The 9,109-nt window shown below is 63.3% G+C and overlaps 1 protein-coding gene across 3 annotated transcripts in view; it reads left to right on the plus strand.

Annotated features, from left to right (window-relative positions):
• The first annotated feature begins 694 nt into the window (after positions 1-694).
• The window catches only part of AHDC1 (AT-hook DNA binding motif containing 1), a 51,350-nt gene continuing 42,935 nt past the window's right edge, over positions 695-9,109 (plus strand). The window contains exons 1-2 of one of the 3 annotated variants that reach the window (XM_057384744.1): positions 695-805; positions 1,281-1,401. Coding sequence is in view for 1 of the 3 variants with exons in the window: in XM_057384743.1 (XP_057240726.1) it covers positions 1,266-1,401 (136 nt within the window). In the remaining 2 variants the exon portion in view is untranslated. Of the gene's footprint in view, positions 806-879; positions 959-1,168; positions 1,402-9,109 lie in introns of those variants that run through there. The other 2 variants (XM_057384745.1, XM_057384743.1) reach the window with 2 other exon arrangements.

Consider the following 9,109-nt stretch of genomic DNA (forward strand, 5'->3'; position numbering starts at 1 on the left):
GCCAAGAGATGACAGAGAAAAAAAAATCGGAGAAACAGGTTGTTAGCAAATAGCAGAGATATTTCCAAGCCTGAGAAAGAGCTTTTGATTTAAGAAAAAATGCGTTAAAAGTGGGGGGAAAGGGAAAAAGGACGTGCTTGGCTCCACGGGCACTCTTGGCTCCACGGGCACTCTTGGCTCTGTGGGAATACTTGGCTCCTTGGGGATGCTTGGCTCCGTGGGAGGTGTGTGAGGGTGCAGGGGTGCTGAGTTGGAAAGGGCGATGAGGTGCACCCCCGGCTGTGGGGGGCTGCAGAGAGGGGAGTGTGTCCCCAAATCCCGCATCCCCGAGGAGGGGTGCGCAGTGCAGGCACAACCCGGGAGAGGGCAGCAATGCCCCGCGCATCCCACTGGGACCTCGGGGAGGGGGCAGCTGGGGGGGTTACCCTCCCCCCGAGGTGTCACCCCCCCAAAGTGTCCCCTCTGCAAGTGTCCCCTCTCCCAAAGCAGCGCGCAAGGGCCGCGGGATCGTTGCGCCCCTCCCTGCGCTCTTCGCAGCGACTGGGAGGAGAAAAAACGGGGGGGGAGGAAGGAGGGGAAAAAAAGAGGGGGGGGGAAAGGAAGGACTACAAGGCCCAGCATGCCCCGGCGGTGCTGCACGGCTCCCCGGGGTGCCGGATGCTGGCCGTGCCGCTGACAGCGGAGCGGAGCGGAGCCGCGGTCCCCGCCGCGCACGGAGAGAGGAGCGAGGGGCTGGGCGCGCCTGGCCGCCGGCTCTGCTCCCCCCCTTTTATCCCAGCCCCCACAAAGCCGGGAGCGGCAGAAGGCAAGAGAGAGGGAGGAGGTGGTGGAGGAGGAGGAGGAGGAGGGAGGAGGAGGAGGAGGAGGAAGGGGGGAGGCAGCGGCAAGCCAGGGCTCTGCTGCGCTGTGTCTTTCTTTGCTTTCCGCAGGCGGCGAGCGGCGGAGGCGCAGAGGGGAGGTCGGTTCCCCTCCGCCTCCCGCTCCGCTGCCTTTTGTGTGTGTGTGAGAGGCGAAGGGGGGGGGGAGAAAAAAAGAGGAGGAAAAAAAAAGGGGGGGGAAAAGGTGAAAAAAAAGGGGAGAAAAAAAGGAAAAAAAGGGGGAAAAATAAGCTAAGCGGTAGAGGACAGAGAAAATCCCGGAAAAAATAAAATAGAGGGGTGGGGGGGGGATAAGGGAAGGAGGAAAGAGCAGGCAGGGGACGGAGGAGGGGGTGGGCTGGCAGGAACGGAGTTGCCTGGGGAGAATGTGAGCAGGAGGCGCTGGAAATGCTCTCGTTGAAGGTGGCGAGCGGTGCCGAGGGCTCCGGGACCCCCGCGGCCGGTCAGGACGCAGCCCCGGCGGGCGGCAGGAGCCTCCCCAAGCGGGCGGGCTCCGAGGGGCGCGGAGCGCAGGAGCCGGCGGGTGAGTACCGGGGACCCCCGCCTTTGTGTAGGGCTGGGAGGGGGGAGGACACACGGGACACCCCTTTTGGGCACAGCGGGAGGGGGGGAGGAGGCGGCGTGTCGCGTGTGCGTGTCCCCCCCCGCGCCGTCCCCTCCGCTGAAGTTGCGCGGCGAGTTGGTGCCAAATTGCCGGAGTTTAATGACACTTGGGGTAGGGAGGGGCGTGCGGGCGTGGGGGGCCCGAGGCGAGCCCCCCATTGCGGGAGAGCTGCCATCTCCCCGAGTTCGGCCGCCTCCCCCTGGACACCCCCAGCTCTGCCCCCGGTGCGAGCGGTGAGTGACAGCTGTCAGAGCGGCTCCGGCCGCTAGAAGGCAGAGCCTGGCAGCAGCGCGGGGGCTCGGGGGGGCTCCCCGGGGAACGTGGGGACCCCCCGGGGCACGGCATGCCACCCCCTTCCCCTGCCGCGGGGAGCGGAGCGCTGCCCCGCGGGGACACCCCGGCAGCCCTGGGGCTGGGGGCGTGCGGGGGGCTCCCCGCAGCCCCGCCGGTGAAGTTGCGTGGTCCGTGGCGCGGGGCTCGGGAGCGGTTGTTACTCTGGTGCCTGTCATCCCCCGTCTGATTTGTTTTTATCGATCAGCTGATCCCCCCCCCCCCCCCCGCCGCGTGGCCCCTCGGTGCTTGCGACAGGGACCACGGGGACCGCGGTGGCTTTGGCGGGGACARGAGTCACCCCACGGGGGTCACGCTGAACGCCAGACCCTCTGTCTGCCCTGGGGATGTGTTCGGCCCCAAGGCCGACGCAGGTGGAAACACCTTAGTCCCCGCTTGTTTACGTGCTGGGGGGACGAGGTGGCTGTGCCCGCGACCAGGTGGCCTTGTGCATCCCGCCCCTGGCTCGTGGCTGCCCGGAGAGCCCCCGAAAGCAGCGGGGTGAGCTCATTCTGTGCCACAGCGCGTGGTGGAGCCGCTCCGGATTGATCCAGCCGTGACAGAGAGCAGAGCGAACCCCCGGGGTGCCGGGCTCGCATCCTGCCCCGTTCGCTTTCCCACCCTCTGCCGGCCTGCTCCGACTCGGGGGCGCCTGGTCCAAACCGGGGCCCCGTGGTCTGAATCGGGGGCCCCCTCCCAAGCCTCTCCCCCTTTCCTCGCCCCCCCAGGTGTCCCCTTACACTGGCTTCTCCTGCTGGGCTGTGGAATTTGCAGGGGAGGGTGGTGGTGGTGGTGGGGAGCGGGGGGTGGAAGAGGAGGGCGGAGGGGGGGCTGGAGAAGGGATGGCGCGGCGCCAAATTCCGCTCTGCCATGTCTCTGTAACCTGAATAGGCCAACTCCATCCCCGGTGCGAGTCCCCCGGGGCTCTGCCGCGCTCCGATGCAGTCAGGCGGGAGGTGGCTTTGCGCTCGGCTGCTGGCGTGTCCCCTCTCCCGGCCCGGACACCGCCGGGAGCTGATCGAGCGGGAGGTGGAGATGTTGTGGGGCCAAGGATTGGCACCGTGGCAGGGACGGGGTAGCCAAGGACACGCCGGGAGCGGGGCGGCCGGCAGCAGAGAAGCCATGGAAGTCCATGGAAGGTTACGGCGAGCCTGGGGGGGCCGGCGCTGGCCTGGCCTCCTTAGAGGAGGCAGCAGAGACCCGGGGCAGGCTATTTCTGCTGAGATCCCGAGGAAAGCTCTGGGAGAATTGTGGGCTTCTATAAATAGTGTGTGTCAGCCGAGTGGAAACAGGGCCTTGAAATGCTCCTGCTATTCTCCCGAGTGCTTGGAACCAGCTCTTGGTAAACAGGGCAGTGGTGGGGAGGGCTGTTTCCTTCTTCCGGGCTCGGTAACAGGAGCGGGAGGGATGTGGGGGGGATTTTTGCCTGGCAGCACGGCAGCGTTCTCCCCCTGGGGCCGGCCGGCTGGATGCTGGGCTGTGGCCGGGCTGCCCGGATGCGGGATGGCCTCGGAATGCGTGGCAGATGTGTCCCCTCGCCACTGCCGTCCCCTCCCCAGCCCTGCTGGGGCCAAATGCACGGTGTGCTCTGGACACAGTGCTGGGGGAGCTGGCAATGCCGGCGGAGGTTTTGGGGATGTGAGGGCTCAGCTGGCTGGGAGATGCTCAGCACACCCCCTGCTCTGGCAGGCACAGGGTGTCACAGCCTGGCTCCCTTTCCCCACCGCGTGTCCGTCTGTCCGTCCATCCAGACTGGAGCTGGTCCTGCTCTGCCTCAGGGCACATGCTGAGTGATGCCTTGGCCCGTGCACGTGCTGGAGGGCARGGATTTGATCCATGGGACCTTCCCAGGCACGTCTGGACACCCAGGGTGCTGGGCACCTCGCTCCTCAGGGGTTCTGCATGCGGAGGGGACAGGGTGACATGCTCCCAGGGTGTTTGCTCSTTTCTGGGAAACATCCTGGCAGTCCCATTGCTGTGGTGAGTTTTCAGCTTCCCACGAGGACCTGGCATCATGCTCATTGCCACCTCACCTCGTACCCACACCCCAATATTCACCCTATGCTGGAGACAGTGGCTCAAAAGCYGCCTTGTTATTATTTTTCTAAAAAATAACACAAAAGAGAAATAACTGGGCTGTGCTCAGCTCCCCACAGGGAGTTTGTAGGGTAATGGACAGTGGGCTGCGTGGTGAGGAGGCTCCAGCGCGCTTCTGGTGGGATTTGGTTTTGGATTCAGAGTTCAGCAGGGTGGCACGGGGCTGGGGTCCCACCCTGTCCCTGTGTGCCTGCCCGGGTGCTCGGCCCTGGCACAWCGGAGCGTGTTCTCGGCGTGTGTGGGAAGGGGCGAGCACCAGTCCAGTGGGGTTTTTTTTCTTCTCCATCTTTTTTTTTTTTTTTTTCCTTTTTTCTTTCTTTTTTTTCCCTCCCCCTCTGTGGGTTGAGCGTTGGGGCGACAGACAGGGAAAGTCTGAGCAATGGTCTCCGTGCTGGTGCTGTCTTCAATCACCGTGTCCCAGAATCCCTCGCTCTGGGCCTTCTAGGCACAAGGGCTTACAGCGAAAATCGGCAGCTGCAGCTGCGAGTGAAAGCACAAGAGCCCGGCTGGGTCTTTGGCATCGGCAGGAGAGCAAAAAAAAAGCTGGGGGAGGCGAGGAGGGAAGGGAAAAGGCGGGGGGAAATGTGCCCTGTGGTTTTTTTCCAGGCTTGCCACCGAGGGTTGTGTTTCAGAGCATYGGTTCCCGGGCGCGGGAAGAGGCGGGAGGATGGGGGTGCGGAGCGATGCCTCCGGGGAGCTCATTAAAATCTGCCGGCTCCCCCTTTGCCGGCCGAGAGAGGCTGGCTATGAGGGAGGAGGGAGGGACGTGCTGGGAAGGAACATGCCGGTAAAGCGCTGCCCGGTGGGGACAGTTGCCGGCCCGGGCAGGAACGCTGCCCCGGGGGCTCACCTGTCGGAGCACGTCGGGTGCGGTGTGCCAGCAGSGCCGTGACAGGGCTCTGAGTGCCGGGGACTCCATCCGTGCTGCCAGSAACCCCCCGTGCTGGCCTGGGCTCGGGGCGAGGAGCTGCCCTGGTGCCGGGATGGTCCYGGGTGGGTTACGGGTGTTGGGGGATGCCGGGGGTCAGTGGGGTGCGGGCAGCAAGGGGAGTGTGAGTGGGAGCTGTCAGCACGTGCATGGGCAGCGCTGGGAGCGTTGGGGTGCAGGCAGGGTTTGGGGTGCAGGCAGAGTTTGGGGTGCAGACAGGTATTGATGTGCATGGGCAGGGTTTGGGGTGCACGGGCGGGATTTGGGGTGCAGGTGAGGTGTGGATGGGGTTTGGTGTGCAGGCAGGGTTTGGGGTGCAGACAGGTATTGAGGTGCACAGGCAGGTTTTGGGGTGCAGGCAGGGTTTGGGGTGCAGACAGGTATTGATGTGCATGGGCAGGGTTTGGGGTGCAGGCAGGTTTTGGGGTGCAGGCAGAGATTGATGTACAGGGATGAGATTGGCTTGGAGATCTGGGTGTTGAGGTGGTCTGGGCAGGCGTTGGCAGGGGACACGCCACCCTGGCAAAAACACCTCCCTAGTGAAGGAGCTGCCAGTGTTGGGGACCCCCTACCCATTCCAAATCCCACAGTGCCAGCACGAGAGTGTTGGTGCAGCCTGGACTGGCACAACGTGGGGAGATGGGGCAGAGGCAGAATGTGCTATTGATCCTTGTGGAGGCAGAGCAAAGCAGTTTGGGCATCCACTGTCTCCAATCCTCCGCACTTCCCACTGCTAAGCCAGCTCCAGGCATGCCGTGCTGTGCCGTGCCGTGCCATGCCATGCCATGCTGTGCCGTGCTGTGCCATGCTGTGCCGTGCCATGCCATGCTGTGCCATGCCATCCTGTCCCATCCCATCCCATCCCCATGGTGTCTCTGTCAGCTCCAGGGCCCCAAGCCCCCACACACTCTCCCTTCTTCTCTCTTGCCTCTCCCCTCTTTCCTCTTCCCTCTTCGCCTCCTGCTGACTTCAGCGCATCGGCTTGGGCTCAGCGCCTGAACATTCCTTGCAAAACCTGGGCCTAAAATATCTGGAGGAGGATGGAGCGCCTTGGGCGAGGGAGATGAGCTCCTCAGCTGCAGGAAAGAGGGAGGCTGCTGGGCTGGAGGCAGCAGGGACGCTCTGCTCCCTGCCAGCTGCCAGCCCCACTGGCCCCCCGGGAATTCGCCAGGAATAAATCTCGCCTGGCAAAGCTGGCGGTTTGGTTTGGGATGGATGTGCCCAGGCAGCAGCAGGGTCAGGAGGGGAGCACAGCACCCTGTGAGGCAGCAGATGAGTGTGACAGGGAGCAGGGATGGCACGGGAGTGGGGTGACAGCAAAGCAGGGTGACAGGGAGAGGGGGGGAGTGGGATAGCAGGCAGCTRGGGTGACAGTGGAKCAGGGTGACAGGGAATGGGGTGAACGGGGAGCGGGAGAACAGGGTGCCATGGGAAGAGGGGTAGCAGAAAGCAGCGTGGCAGAGAACTGGGGTGACAGTGGAGCAGGGTGACRGAGCAGCAAGGTGGCAGTGGAGCAGGATGGCAGGGTGACAAGGGAAGGGTGGCAGGGAGTGAGCTGGGYTGGGGTGGCTGAGGAGGGACAATAACTGCTGGGAGGGAGGTGCTAGGCGGGAGCTGTGTGAGAACCAGTTTGCGAGGTCCAGATTGGCAACAGATCCTGAACCAGGAGGAGCTGAGCATCCATACGGCCCCTGCCGAGATCAGACGCGACGACAGCGACTCGGTTTGGGGGAAGAAATTGGAGGCGGGGGAAGCTTTTTTGCTGAAATGAAATTTGAACCCCAAAGTGGGAGGGAAGTGGAGGTGGGGGGCACGGCTCTCTCCACATGGTTATTACTGCTGTTTTCCACCCAGCTGAAAGGAGAATGTAGCTTAATATGGACCCGCGGGGAGGAGAAGCACTCGGGAACGGGGATTTGGCAGGAGGGAGCTGGGAAACAGCAAGAGGAACGTAGAGGTGAGAGTGGCCAGGGCTTTGCCCAGGGAGGAGAGGCCGGAGCCGGGCTGGAACAAGGCGCTATTGTTCTTGGCGAGCAGGGGGCCGGCCGCGGCCCCCCCAGACCCGCAGGGCTGGCGCGGATGTGGGGAAGGTTTTTGGGACCGGTTTTTCCCGGCGGATTGCTGGCTGGGGAGTAGGAAGAGCGCTCTGTGCTGGGGGTGCACCAAAGGGAGCGAGTGAAATGCCCGGGGAAGCGAAGGGAGACCCTGGCGTTTGATGGGGAGGTGATGGCAGGTGAGAGGACAGGGGTGAGCCGCGGGAATTTCGGATCAGTGAGGGGGAGTGGGGGTGGCAGGTCAGGGGCTCGGCGGATGGAGGACGATGTGGGGATGGGGCAAAACCCGGTGTCCCTCGTTTTGCCAGCACARCAGCTCCTCCTCGATGCACGTGTGGGGCTGGGGAGAGCAGAACAGAGGGTCTGGGGACCTTGCTGGCCATGGGAACTCTGTCACCCCATGATGTGTGTCCTTTGGGATCCCCTCTCGGCTGCTGGCATCTCCTCAGTGGTCCCCACTGAGCCCTGCTATCCCACATGTCACCTTGGTCCTTTGCCCCAGCACCTGCCATCGCCACTCTCGGCCCTTCRCTGCTGCTGTCGGTGTCACGCGCCCCGGTGCCACAGCCACTGGCTGTCCCCAGGCCGTGACAGTGCTTGGGGACAGCCCAGGGTGCCAGTGAGCAGGAATGTGGGGARCCAGGGAGGCGCGTGGGGCTGGAGGAAGAGGAGGAGGAGCAGGATGGAGGGATGTGCGCTCCCTTGGGCTCTGGGAGCTGTTTCCAGGGAGGGGGCGACGAGGCAGGTGCCAGGCACAAGGCAAAGCTGAGCTTATCCCAGCCCTCCCTGGGATCCCCATGCCTTGGCCCTCCCAGCCCAGCTGGAAAAGCAAGACCCCTGTGCAGCACATCCCTGGCATTTGCTCCCCATCCCCCCGTTCCCACCTCTCTGATGCTTCCATGCAGCGATGCCCTAAAGGCAGCAGAAGCACCTTCACAAGTGCACACTAAATATTTGAACACGCTTGGGTGGCTCTGGCGTTGCTGCTGCTCTCGATCTTCTCCACCCCCTTCCCCGGCCTCTCTGGACTCCCCAAATTTAGTGGGTGCCCACAGGGTCTCCTCCTTTCCTCCCAGAGAGGGGTGTGATATTTCTCAGCAGCTCTTGGTTCAGAATTATTTGCTCCAGCCAAGGCAGTGCTCGGCATCCCCTGGGTGTCACCCTGGGTGTGTGCCATSGTGTGTGCCCCCTCCCCAGCCCCGGCTGCACGTGGTGGCACCATCCTTCATCCCTCCTCTTCCTCCCAKYCTCAGCACCCTGCAGCCGGGCTGGGCGCCCAACGGGGCGGGAAGGGGGAGCAGCGTTCCCCTCCCCTCCCCGGCATTCCTTGGGAGTGAAACACAAGAGCTGGCAGGGCACTCCTGCTTTCTCTGGCCTCCGCTCCTCTGGTGCCTGAACAAAGCCCTCCTGCCTCTCCCAGGAACCTGGGGTTCAAAACAGGAGAGGCAGCTTGTGCTGAGTGGCAGTGTCCTCCTCCAGCGTATTTTGGGTTCTGTGGTGGGTGGGGAACAGAGGTGGGCACAGTTCCCACGGGGGGCAGCTCTGGCCAGGGTAACCCAGGGGACCCATGAGGACTATGCCTGCCTCARGAACTGTTGGCATCCTCCCCAAGCTGGGTTTTGCGTCCCCACCATCTCAGTGCCATCACATTGCCATGGAAACTGAGCCCTGGAGAGTACCAGTTCAACCCCAGTSTGTCCGAGTTTGGCCCCGGCTCTCMTGCTCAGCCCGTCCGTGGCAGCACCGGTTGGTTTATCCTTCATCCCGTGATCCGGGATGATGCATCCCAGAGGGAATGTGTGCTCCCTTCCCCTTCCCAAAGTCCAACACCCCCCTCCTCACCMAACAAAGTCCCCCCACCCTCTCCACCGCCCCCGGTGAAACGGGCCCCTGTCGGAGCGCAGTCCCCGACAGCGAAGGTTATTTTAATGGATGCATTACTTTAAACGAACCCTCCACCATCTGTTCCACCCCCTAATTACGCATGCAAAAAAAAGCCCATCTCACAGCCAGCACAGGAGAAAGTAAAGATATAAGTGATTTAAATGCATGTATCCACAGCTCTGCCGGCAGCTGGGCTGGGCTGTGCTCCTTGGCTGCCTGGCGAGCAGAGGCAAGAAGGCAAAAGGGATGGTTCTCCTGGGTCTGGAAACACCAACACCTCGGGAGGGCAGGCGTGGGGCCGGGTGGATGGTGGGTGCAGCAGGAATTGGAGCAT

The sequence above is a fragment of the Malurus melanocephalus genome, unplaced genomic scaffold (genome assembly GCF_030028575.1).
Source record: "Malurus melanocephalus ecotype Western Australia unplaced genomic scaffold, MMel_1.1 scaffold_743, whole genome shotgun sequence".
Taxonomy (NCBI): Eukaryota; Metazoa; Chordata; class Aves; order Passeriformes; family Maluridae; genus Malurus; species Malurus melanocephalus.